The sequence below is a fragment of the Hyaena hyaena genome, unplaced genomic scaffold (genome assembly GCF_003009895.1).
Source record: "Hyaena hyaena isolate Hyena2069 unplaced genomic scaffold, ASM300989v1 scaffold_24, whole genome shotgun sequence".
In the NCBI taxonomy this organism is placed as follows: domain Eukaryota; kingdom Metazoa; phylum Chordata; class Mammalia; order Carnivora; family Hyaenidae; genus Hyaena; species Hyaena hyaena.
The window spans coordinates 34,061-48,919 of NW_024080656.1; the positions used below are offsets into that span (position 1 = coordinate 34,061).

At 34.2% G+C, this 14,859-nt stretch overlaps 1 protein-coding gene across 1 annotated transcript in view; it reads right to left on the minus strand.

Annotated features, from left to right (window-relative positions):
- Nucleotides 1-14,859, minus strand: part of ARAP2 (ArfGAP with RhoGAP domain, ankyrin repeat and PH domain 2) — a 58,851-nt gene that overhangs the window by 29,409 nt on the left and 14,583 nt on the right. Inside the window, exons 3-6 of the mRNA XM_039227055.1 lie at nt 7,687-7,745; nt 6,520-6,596; nt 5,789-5,880; nt 3,776-4,129 (exon numbers count right to left, since the gene is read on the minus strand). Of these exons, the coding sequence (XP_039082986.1) occupies nt 3,776-4,129; nt 5,789-5,880; nt 6,520-6,596; nt 7,687-7,745 (582 nt within the window). The remainder of the gene's footprint in view (nt 1-3,775; nt 4,130-5,788; nt 5,881-6,519; nt 6,597-7,686; nt 7,746-14,859) is intronic.

Consider the following 14,859-nt stretch of genomic DNA (forward strand, 5'->3'; position numbering starts at 1 on the left):
GCCTAGATATTTCACTATGTGCACCTCCTATCAAGGGTGCAGCACATTCACCATGTTGTCTTTTCCTTACAGCAACTTGCAGAATTCCTCCTTTGGTCACATACTTGGGAAATGCTGCAATACACTGTATCCAGTCTTCCATATCTGCATCCACTCAAACTGAGTGAAGAGCTTGCACTTAATATGGGGCACCTGGGTGGCTCAGTCCGGTTAAGTGTCTGACTTAGGCTCAGGTCATGATCTCACAGGTTATGATCTCACAGCTTGGGAGTTCTAGCCCCATATCTGGCCCCGTGCAGACAGCTCAGAGCCTGGAGCCTGCTTCAGATTCTGTGTCTCCCTCTCTCTCAGCCCCTCCCCTGTTCATGCTCTGCCTCTGTCTCTCAAAAATAACATTAAAATTTTTTTAATTTAAAAAATGTTTTAAAAAAGAGCTTGAGCTTATTAGTTAGGAAAGGGGACTGAGAAAGACTTTTTTATCCTCAAAACTCTGAGTTTTTTTAAAAAACAAGCACCATTTATTTTTTCATCTGCTTGACCTGCTTGAAAGACAGACCTAGACCTATGTTCTACATTTTAAGGGTTTTTTTCCCCATACAATTTTTGAAATTGATAGTATCAGACTATATCATAATCAGATCAAAGAAAGTGAATGTTCATATTTTAAGCTCAGCTGTGAATGTTTCAGTGTTTCTTTACCTGTATGATAGTATATACTTTCTTCCCAAATACTGGGAAGTTTTCACATACTGTGCACTGATGCAGAAAGGGCATTTCCATTGCAAAAAAAAAAAAACCCAGATACTTAATCATGTGAAATAAATCCAGATTATAAATTTGGTTATTTTGTTTAATGCCCCTCATGACTGAGAGCAGTTTCAAACACTGTTTGGAGAAGGATAACTGAGTGTGGCTATTTGTTTTTTAAACCGTGTTCTGAAGATACATGTAAATGTTTTTAAGAGGAAAACAGAATGACAAAAAGAACAATGAGAGCCTACAGCTCTGTTCATGTATACCAGTACCACCAATGCACCTGTAGATTTTCAACCAATACAGTGCTCAGAGTTCAATTTTTATTACAAAACCCTTATACTTAAAAAAAAAAACTGCCTTTTCTAAAAAATGTAAAGAAAAAATGTCTAATGTTTGTTTTTTTCACTGATTTCATTCAACAACCAATACTAAGAGCATCTGCCACATGCCAGGCTACATTGTAGCTGCTAAGGATGTCACAGTAAACAACATAGAGGACTGTCCCCATGGAGTATACATAAAATAAATGATCAACCATATGGGCCCCAAAGAGAAAAATAAAGTAATTAAGGGAGTGATGGGGTGTTGGGGAAGAGGTGTAATGATAATTTTAAATCTACTCTTCAGGACCTCAATGCAAAGGAGATATTACAGCAAGAACTTGAGAAAGGTAGGGCACACAAGCCACGATGCTCTGTGGAAAAGAACATTCCAGCCACAAAGAACAATAAGGGCCAAGGTCCCCAAAGAGAATTCCTGCTTGTTATGACTTCTATACTGATTAGAATAAAAGAAAGTATCTTCCCTATTTTGTGATCTATCAGATTATAATTTTCTTTTTGGGGCCCAGGAGAGATAGAAGAAGCCAGTAGAAGATTTTAGCCAACTATCTAACCTGTTTTATGCCTCTACGGCCCACAGGTCAGATCTGGCCCATTATGTGTTTATAAATAAAGTCTTATTGAAACACAGCCTCAATCACTGGTTTGTATATTCTCTGTGGCTGCTTTCATGCTAAAACTGCTGAACTGCTGATTTCTCCCAGAGATCCCACAGAGGCCAAAAAGATTAAAATATTTATTATTTGACCGTTTATGGAAAAGGTTTGTTGATCCCTTCTCTCTAGAATTCAGAATGCCATCTACAGCAGTGCTACCTGCTCCAAACGGACATGTGACCATGAGTTAAATAAAGCTCATAACCTCTGCATAAGGAAGGCAGGCATCACTTTGTCTAATTAATGAGCATTTTAAACACCCTCACAATAGCATACAGAATCCAATTAAGAAAAGGAGAAATTAAGATTCTACTTCTGATCTAATAAATAATACGTGCTTCTTAGCCAGTAACACATACTTCTTTTCAAGTCATAGCAATAAAATCATATAGAAGAGTTTAATCTCTTGGTGATATTGCAAGTTCTTTGTTTAATTTCTGATCTCCATTCATCCTGGGAACCAGGAGAAAAACTGGTAAGCCAGAAAACTCAATTATTTCCCCTAAAATGGAAAAACATAAATCTAGACAACTTACAGCATCTAACCTTAGGCAGATTCTGAATAGAAAGGATGGAAAGCCTGAGTACTGATAGAGAGAGAGGAAAAATGTTCTAACTGTTCCAGAGGTAGACAATAATGGGGAAGCTTTCTCAGTGTGCCTGCAGCATAAACATACCAACCCTGCAGAGAACAAGGTACCACCCGAGAGCAGGCAGGAAAAGGAAACCACAGCTGCTGGAGGCTCTGTACCCAGAGTCTGCGAACTCTCCTGGTGATATTTAGAAAGAGCACTGGGATCTCCCTAAACACCTTAATTTTACAAAAGTGAAAGATTCGAGAATATTCAAGCTCACTGGTTCATTCCACCAGTGTGTACTTTTTAATGCTTACTCATACCTTTGCTATTAGACTATCAAGAATACTGATGACTTATGAAAAGTAGGCAATGTTGACTACTTTGTTACCTTAAATAACCAGAAAGGAGACAGGATAACTGATACTAAGAAGTACTCTGCTTCAGTTCATTCATCTAATTTGCTAAAAGGATGCAATGATATGAAGTGTTAACCATATAATGATTAACCATAAAAGTGTTGGGCTTTTTTCTTCTTTCACTTTCTTAAGAAATGTAATACTTGCTCCCACTAGTCAACTAATGCTTCTGGTAACTTTTTGCTAATAAAATTTATTTCAGGTCCAAGGCTTTCTAGAAATAATGCTCTTTTGGGGGGGAATAGTAAAGAAAATCAGCATATTGCAAGGACTCACCACATTCACTACTTAAACATGAGAGATTTAATCCCAAAATAATTTAATAATTCATGAGGAATATTTCAAGTAAATACTTCTAAAGGACATTCAAAAATCAGGATGCCAGAAAACAATTCTAATTAAACACCATACCTCCCCAAATATTTCTCAATACTGTATAACCCTAAGTGACAGAAGTTTCTTTGTAAACGTCTGAAATGATAAATCTATTTTAAAAGTATAATATTCAAGGGACTCTGACCTTCTATGCAGCATACAAAAATCAAAACAACGTATTAATAACAGTGAAGCCTGAAATCTAACAATGATGTACTTTCTCTAACTACAATTAAGACTTGTACTCCCAAACAGAACCCTGTTATAATATGAGCAAAAGCCAAACAGTGTGGGCCTAGTAATACCAACTCAATCTGTATTGTTTTTCTTTGCTACAAATTAGGACACAGTGCATTTTAGTGTAAAGTTAGAAACTAACATTAAGGATCTAGACGTGAAATTGCAACTTTCGGTTTCAATTTGCTATTCAGAATCTTAACCCAGCATTCCACATCATGCACTGCACATGTTCCTCCTTATGTCTAAAGAACAGCATTTGCAAAAGTATATTCAGAACTCCTAAAAACTTTATCTGTGTGCATAGAGGTGGGGGGAAGGGGTGTAGAGTAGCAACAACCTAGCAGGTTTAGATATGGATAAACTTGAACTGTTAAAAATATGCTACTTATGAAAAAAAATGAAAAACTACATACCCTTGAGGTGAGAGTTTGTCTAGCCATCCAGATTTAACCTTCCTTGCTGAGGACCCATAAAAACAGGCATAGGGAGATATTGCACTTGAGGAAATGATCGAGGACTCAGTATTTCCACTTGTTGAGCTTAACGGATAACTGTGCCTATTAACAGGGTCCAAATTCAATGCTTTTTGAGTCCTAGATTTAGATGCCTTTGAATTTTTTCTTCTTAAACTCTGAAAGCATTCTTCTACTGTTGAATATTCTGATTCTGAAGCAGAGTCTACTGGAAAATTAATTTTGTCCTCTCGAGGTATCCAAATATCTTCCACTTTGTCTTCACGTATATTCTCCTTCCTGTTATCATATATGCTAAATGGAAATAAATGGTGTTAACATTTCAAAGTAACATATACCATTTAAGCCAGTGGTTACTTTTGAACTTTATAAACAACAAATTGCACAGAAACTTAAGGTCAGAAAACTCTTAAGAGCTCAATTAACCCATCTGATAATTTATAAAACTCTTCCAGAAAAACAGAAACCTCTTATTATCCTAAGACACATTTAAACACTACTAGAAATAGTACAGTTTTTCTTATGTGTCATTAATCTGATCGGTTTATTTGGGGGTGGGGGGTGCAGAATGGTGGTAAGGGTAGAGATGGACCACATTCCCTGCAGCACAATTTATCATTTTCACCAACACCATTAAGTAGCCAGCTCAACCTCCAGTCCCTAGTAACATCGTGAACCACTAACTCATCTATTTGGAGATCTTACTTCCAAATTTGTTGCCCCTCTCTGGCTCTCCATAATTCAATTCCAAGAGCTTCAGTATTATTTTGCAATACTAATGAGGAAAAACCACCACACCGTTAGCTAGAAAATGAGAGTCAAGATACAATCAGAAGGTAAAAGCTATGTAACCTATAATATTCACCAGAACATATTCATAATAGCTAAGCATATTTTTATAGATTTAAGAAATGACAAAATTGATTCACTCAGCTATTTATGTAGAATAAAACACATTACAAATAAGTTTTTACTAATCAATGAAATAGAAACGTGTAGGAGTCAAATTACATCCTTTTGGACAGAGTGTTCTAAAACTATTACTTCCTTAAAGAATGATTTAACCTGGCCCCTTCCACATTTTGCATTATAATACAGTCATATCCAATGCTAACTGAAGATCCTTAATTATTTAGTTTCAACATAAGAAAACCCCCAACAATATCAGATTTGGAGAGGAAAGAATAAAATTGAAGATATAAAATGAACATTAGGTAATGATGCAGTGCACCAAGTCCTAATAAAGCTGAAAAAACTAAAATTTCAGTTGGTGCCTCACAAACTGCTTAATTTCACGGGTGATCCAAATAACTGGGTAACCGTCAAGCCACTTGTCAATGCTGAACTTCCAATAAAAAAGGATATATTACATTTGTAAAAATTCTGCACCTCAGATAGTAATTTTTTTGGCGCTGCCTCTCTTTCATATTAACATAATTGCTCATTTTTAATGCACAATTGTGGGTACCACCTATTTTCCACTTTGGGACGAAGGGAAGAGTGGTTTCAATTTGGAAAAGACAACATAATCTGCTGCAAAACACCACTACCTACCCGATTTACAGACTCTAAGTTCAATTATTAAAATAAGGGCCATTACTCAGGGCGCCTGGATGGTGCAGTTGGTTAAACGTCCAACTCTTGATCTCAGCTCAGGTCATTATCTCACGTTCATGAGATTGAGCCCCATACTGGGCTCTGCACTGATGGCATGGAGCCTGGTTGGGATTCTGTCTCTCCTTCTCTCTGCCCCTACCCTGCTTGTGCTCTCTCTAAATAAATACTCTAAAAAATTTTTTTTAAATAAAATAAGTGTCATTACTGAAACATCAAGAAAGAAAAGATTTGAACTTACCAGTATAAACTATTTTCTTATAAAAATATGAGCAAGAAGTCAACACTGCATAACATTATATTCAAAAGAATTAATCATCATCAATAATGACTTCATACCTTGACTTCACAAGAAAACAGTTTTTTTCAGTCGTTGATTCCCCTTTCAATGTTTCTTCATGGGTCCAAAATTCATTCTTGATAGATCTCTTCTATTAAAATAAAATATATATATATACATATATATAATATATAATATAATTAGGGAGACTATACTAAAAATTGCCTCATGATGTCTTTTTAAAGATTATATTTAAATCATTAGTAATTCATCATTTCATCCAAGAAAAACAGAAGATGCCATCCAAGAACAAAATCTATTTACTTTTACTTTCCCACTTTTTGTCTTCCAACTTCTCTTTTATCCTGACCAAGAAATAAAATAACCAAAAGAGCACAAGTGCTTGAAAAGAAAGAAAGACTACGTGATAAACTAAATAATGAAGATATGTTAGAAGTAGATATTTGGGTATAAGGCAAAAAGCAAAATCTAAGGGGTTTCTCTTTGTCTGCTTTTGCCTTCTTTGGGGGTTTATCTTTAAGCTTATCTTTTGGAAAATTCTGAAAACCTCCCTCCTGTATTCCTGAAATTGAATGTGTTTCTGTGATCTATATTTAAAGATACACATTCACCATGATTTTACTTAACAGACTTTTACTGACTGGAAATGTCCTGCTTCAATATAACCCATTCTTCAAACACCTTAAAGGAAAATGAAGAGGCAAATATAGGCAAAAAAGCAAAGACTTGATTATGGAAAAAAAAAAAAATGAAAATGTATGGGACTAACCTTGGAATTTTCTAGTCTCTGGAGGAGAAAGGTCTCTCCATAAGGAAAAATGGAAGTTGAATTTTCCTCATTTGAATCTTTTGGGGAAATTATAAGACGACAATGAAAAGATATAAATAATGTGAATATTTTTTAAAAAGGCATGCATTTATTTTAGAGTAAGATCACAACTTAAGCTTTATTATTCCCTGAGAGTCCAAAATTATGCTTAAAATTTTCACCTCCAAAGCAACTCTTCCTATGGTCTTCTTGATAGAGCACTCATTGTATATCCTCTCACTTCACAAACAAGGCATATTACTGTTTCTGAAAATGTGAGGTGTCATATATGCCTTGCTAACCTCTAATATCCACACTAATATAATTGAAAACATTTTCCACATATGATGCAAATAGTCACAATCCCACTTACAATATTAATTCCTAAATAACAGTATAAATGGCATAATATTAGCATTAGATTATAATTTCCAATGAATAATAATTAAAAGTTCACTAACACGGCAACTTGATTCTCTATTACTCAAAACACCAGAATCTGCTTAATATACTCTAACATCACAGCCACTAACACACCTGTAAATAAGTTATTTCAAGAGAATTTCCACTGTCCTTGTATTACACCCATCCACAAGAAAGAATTCATAACGCTTGCATTCTCTGCTATGACAAAAAACCTTTAAAGGGTCAGTAACCAAGTGTTTGCCACCTTACTGTTAAGAAGAATGCTCCTGAACTTATAGAAGCAGAATTTTCAGAAAGAAAGAAAAGCCTCTGTCAATGATCAATTTATCAAAATAATGTCAGCCCTATCCCGTTACCATGGCAAAATTACTTTCCATAAATCTACGTCCTGTAGCTTAGACTGTCAGAAACCACTTAATTTAGTAATATACCCTCAACTATGGCTAACGATAAATGAAGTCGGGGTGGGGGTGGGGGGATGTTTTTGCATTAGTATCTGAAGATTTCCAGGAGTCTGAGTACATATAATTGTCTTTTATTCATTCATCGTTAAAAGCATCTGAGGTATTATGAACCCTAGCAGATAATTATTCCCATTATTCCCTCTTACACAGAGGGCCTACTTTCTCGATCACGATTTTCACACATTTAAGACTGTCAAATGAGTGCTACTTTACAAAAACTTTACACACTGAGACTCACTTTCCTGTGTCACAGACTTTCCAGTTGAGGTAGCAACATTTCTTCTCTCACGGAAATAGCTTAAAGCAAAGGGGGGGAAAAATTAAAACAGATAAAAATTGGTAAGTTACAATATTGAGTAAAGGATACAGAGACATACATTCTTCTGACTAGAAAAACCAATATTCAAAAATAAACTTGATTCTAATTAAACAGAATGGCTAAAATTCCACAGATGTGTTTTTCTAAATAGCCTTAAAGAGATTTCACTAGATTTTATAAACATTTGCCTCTCATATTTATACTTCACAAAAGTAAATGAATATTTGCCCAATTCTAGTATGTACATTCGAACTTCAAAACTGCTAGGCATTCCACTGTCGACACTAATTTTCTAACTAGATTTCAGTATTTATGTAGGTTATTTTGCCATTAAGCCTTACAAAATTGAATCAAAAATTTGTCAGCTCTATAAGCATAGTATGAAAATATATAAGACCTTTCCTTAAAAAACTGCTGCCTTGGGAGAGAAAGATTACAGGTAACTAATTAGAATACAGCCTAATAGCAATGATGGAAGAAACTGTAGAAACAGATGTAATGAATATCCATTACTATATGAATGAGTTCTAGGTCTTCAACATCTTTTAAATTTATATCTGCCCAAATGACAACAAGGATATAAAAAATTAAGAATAGAAACCAATGAAATAAAATATAGATAATGCTTAAAATAATTTTAACTAAAGCTGGTTTCAAAATGATCAATCAAACTGATAAACCTTAGGGAAGGAAAATAAAAGACAAAAGAGACAAACTACCAATATCAGCATGAAAGAGAAGACATTACTACAAATTGTACAAACATGAAAGGGATAATTATAGATTATTGAGAAAAACTTTATTTTGATAAATCCAAAAACTTATTTTAAATGAAAATATTCTTTGAGACATAAGTTGTTACCAAATATGATACAGAACAGAAAAATCTTAATATCCCTAAATCTATTAGAGAAATTTAATTTAGTAGTTAGTCACCTACCCACAAAACAATCTAGGCCAAGACATGTCACTGGTGAATTCCACCAAGCATTTCAGAAAGAAATAATACCAACTCCATGTGAACTTTTTCAGAAAACAGAGAAAGAAAGACTATTTTCCAATTCATTGTATAAGGTCAGTATTACAGATACAAAACCAGTCAAAAACAAAACTAGATAACTATTAAACAGTCCTCATCAATTTAGATGCAAAACTCATTAGCAATATATTAGCAAAACAAATCCAACAACTCATAAAAAAATAAATAAATAAAAAATAACCAGGTAAGATTTACTCCAGGAAAGCAAAGTTGTTTTAACATGGAAAAAAAATCAATGTCATTCACCAAATTAAGAAAATAAAAGAGATAAAAATCAGTCTCATGACAATAGATCCAGAAAAACCAACTGACAAAATCCAACATCTATTAATGACAAAGACTCTCAGTAAACTAGGAACAGAAGAAAACTTCCTCAACCTAACAAAAAGCATTTATGAAAAACCTACATCATAAACAATGCTGAATGCTGAATGGTTTTCTTTAAGACTGAGAGTAAGACAAGGAGGTCTGCTCTCACTACTTAGAGTCATATTATTTCAGAGGTCCCAGTCAGGACAATATGATAAGTAGAAGAAATAAAGGGTATGCAGATTGGAAAAAAAGTTCTCTTACAAGCAGAAGGTATCTATTAAGTAAAAAAATCCTAAGGAATCCACCAGAAAGATTCTCAAACTAGTAAGCAAGTCTAGCAAGGGCCCAGGATAAGGAGAAAATATTAACAAATTCAATAGTATTTCTAAATGTTAGCATTGAGCAACTGGAAAAATAGTTTGAAATATAAATTTTATTATAGTATCAACAACATGAAATACTAAGGAGTAAATTTGCCACTGAAAACCATATAACACTGAAAAATTTAAAAAGAACAAAATAGATATACATGTTAGTGGACTAGAGAACTCAATATAGTTAAGATACTCTTATTGATATACAGGGTCAACATAATTCCAAACAAAATCCCAAAGAGGTTTTTATATAGAAATTGACAAGATAACTCTAGAACGGACATGCACATATAAATAACGTAGAATGGTCAAATATCGAAAAGAAGAACAAGTTGGTAGATTTATACTACACAGTTTCAATACTTAGTCTTAAACCTATAGCAATCAAATCGGTGTATAACTGGTGAAAGGATAAACACATCAATAAATGGAATAAAATAAAAATTCCACATAACTCCCAAACATGTACGGTACACTGATTTTTGAAAAAATGTCAAGGCAATTTAATGGGTAAAGGATAGTCTTTTCAACAAGTGTTGCTGGGATAACTGGATATCTAAATGAAAAAAGGAGTGAATCCCAACCATTACCTCATACCATATACAAAAGTTAACTTGAAATGGAGTTTAGACCTACATGTTAATGCTGATGCTCTAAAACTTCTGGAAATATAAGAAAATCTTTGCAACCTTGGAGTACGCAAAGATTTCTTTAAAAAATTCAAAACCAGAAAAGAAAATTACATATGTATTTAATATGTATGTACTTAATAAAATTAATATAAGTTAACATACATTATAAATATACTGTAAACATTTTAAAAAGAATTAGAAGGATGTTAAGTATGTTAGCGGTTTTTTTTTTTTTTTTTTTTTTCTAAGAGAGAGAGAGAGAGACAGGGTGAAGAGGGGAGGGTCAGAGAGAGAGGGAGACACGGACTCCGAAATAAGCTCCAGGCTCTGAGCTGGCAGTCAGCACAGAGCCCGACGCGGGGCTCGAACCCACCACCGCGAGACCATGACCTAAGCAAAAGTCGGACGCCCAACTGACTAAGCCACCCAGGCGCCCCTGTTAGTGGTTTTTTAAAGCAGATTTTGCTGGTTTTACTATTAGTCATATGAAATGTAAAGAAAAATGTTTGTGATTTTAATTGATTCTGATACTCAGGATCCACCTCCAAGAAATTACTGAACCTATCAACCAACTTCATTGGATCCACTGTTGATGAAAGATTAGCTTAACACAGGAAACAGAGTTGTTTTGAAAACTAGCCATCAGTAATTTATATTCTCATTTATCTATGAATAAGTTATCACAAGGCATTTTATATTCTAATATCTATTATGCTGAAAACATTGTTAGGAATGTATATATCTGCATCTCATATTTCATCCTCATAATAGCCTATGACAGAGGACCAGTTGTCCTAATCTTGCCAATAAAGAAAGAAGGCTCTCCCAATCCAAGTCCACAGCTACCAAGAGACAAAGCCCCCATTCTTTCCTCATTTCTGCCTCTTTTCTGCCCTATTATCTTCTCACCAGTTATCCTAAAAACTTAAATTTGAAACATAAAGTATGGCTGATTTATACAAATTAAAAATCCATAATGAAAAGCAGTAGCTATCACCTTCTCATTAATTAGGCTTTCGTGACTTTGGTCAAGTTACGGAACAGTCCTGAGCCTGGTTGCCTCATTTACTGAAGGGGAAAAATTCCCAGGCCTGCTTCCTGAGAATGTTATGAGGATTAATGAGGAAAAGCTTTTGAAAAGCATAAGGTATGCCCTTCACAATATAAACACTTAGCAAGAATGAGCCAATTATAATTTTTATTAGAGGAGAAAATGGTCCTTCTGATAAACTTCATGTGCACATTTGTTTCTTAAAGTCCTTATAAGTATTCACATTCTTCTTTGTGACAGAGAAAACATGTCAACAACCTAGTAAAGGAATAACTGTATTTTTTAAATAAAATGATACACAGCAATTATTACATAAAATATGTGCATCAATGTGGGTAAATCTCAAATATAAAGTTAAGTAAAACACCAAGTTGCAAAAAAAAAAAAAAAAAAAAAAACTCCAATTACCAAAATGAACCTTCAGCATTCTACAGATGTTATTTTTTCATATATTTTAAACCACTAAAATAACCAAGAAAAGCAAAGCTATAAAAAAAAAAAAAAAAAAAAAAAAAAAAAAAAAAAAAAAAAAAAAAAAAAAAAAAAAAAAAAAAGCCTCCAATTACCAAAATGAACCTTCAGCATTCTACAGATGTTATTTTTTCATATATTTTAAACCACTAAAATAACCAAGAAAAGCAGTGCTATAAAGGTTAATTAATGTTAAAGATCTCCCTTTATGATCTACACTTACCTACTACTTAGACAAGGCAGTCACACCAAAAAATTATACACCATAAATGGACCATCATTTCACAAAATGTTTTTTAAAAAGTGCAATTCTTGCAATTCATAACAAACTAACTACAACGGACTAACTACAGGTCACTACAGAACTGAATTCAAAAGAAAAACATGATCATTAGGCAGTAGTTTAAAACTGCCCAGAGGTTACATATACCTAACTAAACACACAAATCTGACTTCAGAAAATATGACAGTCTATTAACTACAGCACAGACTATGAATGTGAAATTTACAATGCACAGATATTTAAGTCTCAATCTAAGATGTTCCAAAAAACTGTCCTTAGGAAAAGAATAAATGGTAATTACAGAAGGATTACAACACAAAAGGCTACATCACGATCCTCAAACAGTTTTTTAAATAACTAGCAAAAGTTGCAGCTCAAAATGTACTTTTTCAGGGGCAGAAGTCATGAATAGACAAATTTCCAAAAAGACATCTAGATGGCCAAGAGACACATGAAAAGATGCTCAACATCACTGATCATCAGGGAAATACAAATAAAAACTACAAAAAGATACCACCTCATACCCATCAGAATGGCTAAAATCAACAAAGAAACAGTAGGTATTGGTGAGGATGTAGAGAAAGGGGAACACTCTTGCTCTGTTGCTGGGAATGCAAACTTGTGTAGCCACTCTGGAAAACAGTAGGGAGGTTCCTCAGAACATTAAAAATAAAAATGTTAAAAATAGAACTACCTTCTGATCCATCAATTGCACTACTAGGTATTTACCCAAAGAATACAAAAATATGAATTCAGAAGGATAAATGTACCCTGATGTTTACTGCAGCATTATCTACAATAGCCAAATTATGGAAACAGCCCAAGTGTCCAGCAACTGATGAATGGATAAAGAAGATGTGGTATTTATGTATAAAATGGAACATTACTCAATCATCAAAAAGAATGAAATCTTGCTATTTGCAATGATGTGGATGGAACCATACAGTATGATACTGAACAAAATAAGTCAGAGAAAGACAAATACCATATTATTTCACTCATATGTGGAATTGAAGAAAACAAAACAAATAAGCAAAGAGGGGGAAAAAAGAGAGGAGGACTTAAACCAAGAAACAAACTCTTAACTACAGAGAACACACTGAGGGTTACCAGAAAGGAGGTGGGTGGAGGGATGGGTAAAATACGTGATGGGGATTAAGAAGTGCACTTGTTGTGATGACCACCGGGTTTTGTATGGAATTACTGAATCACTATATTCTACACCTGAAACTAATATTATACTGTATGTTAAATAACTGGAATTTAAGAACACATTTTTTTCCACACAAAGTGGTACTTTTTATATTATGAAATAAAAAGTATAAACCTAATGTCATTTTACTTATAAAAAATATGGAGCAGATACGTATCATTATTCTCTAAGAATAAATCAAACTATTAACTACTTAAATTTTGATATGTCAAAATTTAGATTAAATCCAAATTTTGCAAATATTGAAAAAAATCAGCCTATTTTTTCATAGAATTTATAAGACATTTTAAAGACATATAAGGAATTTTGGATTGCTAAGCATTTTTCTGCTATAACATGAAATGTCAAGTTTTACTTGAACACGAAAAAGACAGGATGACTTTCTATATTTTTTGTATTCAATGCACGCAACCACTGCTTACTTTTCTGTACATTTTCTGCTTAAATATCTTTCAACATTAAAGTCTATTATAGGGCTATCCATTTCTAATGTCTATATCGTGTCTACGTATATCTAGAGAAAAATACTGAAGATTGCTATTTTTAATAAAAAGTACCAAGACAACTGGAGACTTCAGGTTTAGATTTCAGACTTGAGCCTTCAGTCAATATGGTATACCTGTCTTAACAATAAATTATAACAGATGTCCTCCAATCACATGAGGCCCCACCTTTCATCTTCCTGCACCCCATCTCTGCTTCCTTATTTCCCCTTCCCTAAAAACATTTAGAAGCACAATACCTAAAAGAGAAGGATATTGTGACTTGTGCCAAAGATAAAATAGTTCTTTAGGGAAGGAGGGTAAGAAATGTACCTCTTTAGTAGCTGAAAGGTCTTGTTCTTTCCTGTCTTCAGCACTGAGGTGGATCCTCCCAAAAGAATTACAGGACACACCTAGGACTCCCAGGGAAATGGCAAGATGCTAGACCTCATTTTTGCTTGCAGGCCTCCATAGGAGACCTCCAAGTGAAACTGATAAGGGAAGAGCTAGCTCTTCAAGCCTAGTTCTGACCTGGCCCTCAAGAGAGAGGTTAAAAAGAGAGCCTGAGGTTCATTTGTCCATAGCCCCACCCAGCCCAGCCCTTCCAAGAAAAGGCACAGGAAGGAATTCAGGAAAAACAAATTCAAGGACAAAGATAATCCATTTGACCAAAGAGTCCATTTTGTCAGATAAATACGGAAGGAAGAGGCAGTGGGGGAGGAAATGATATCCAGGGAGAAACAGAAGGCTTCACACCAAGAAAACCCATCCAACATCATATACCTTTTAACAGATACATGAAATGCTTAGTAAAGAAATTATGTTAAACGCACTGGCCACAAAGAAATAGTTTTATTTGGTACATCCAGAAATGTACTAAAGATATCATTTAGATGTAATCTGATTACAGAGAATCTCAGGTTATATAATCCACAGTTTTATTTTTAAACTCATGTTATGACATTTTAAAATCCTGCAAAATTGCTATTTGCAATTCAGGCCAGGGCCACAAGGAAAAATACAAGTGAAGTCTGAAAATAATTTATTTTCTCACTGTAGGATTTGAGCCCCGCAGACGCACAGTCACCATTTATCGCCATAATCAAAGAAGAACGGTTATGAGGGGTAACCTGGCAGGGCTATGATGCAGCTATGGGACTAAGTTTTTTACTAATTTTAACATTATTTCAATTCTCATTTTCAAAGACTCACAAACAATGTGAATTACAAGTCTT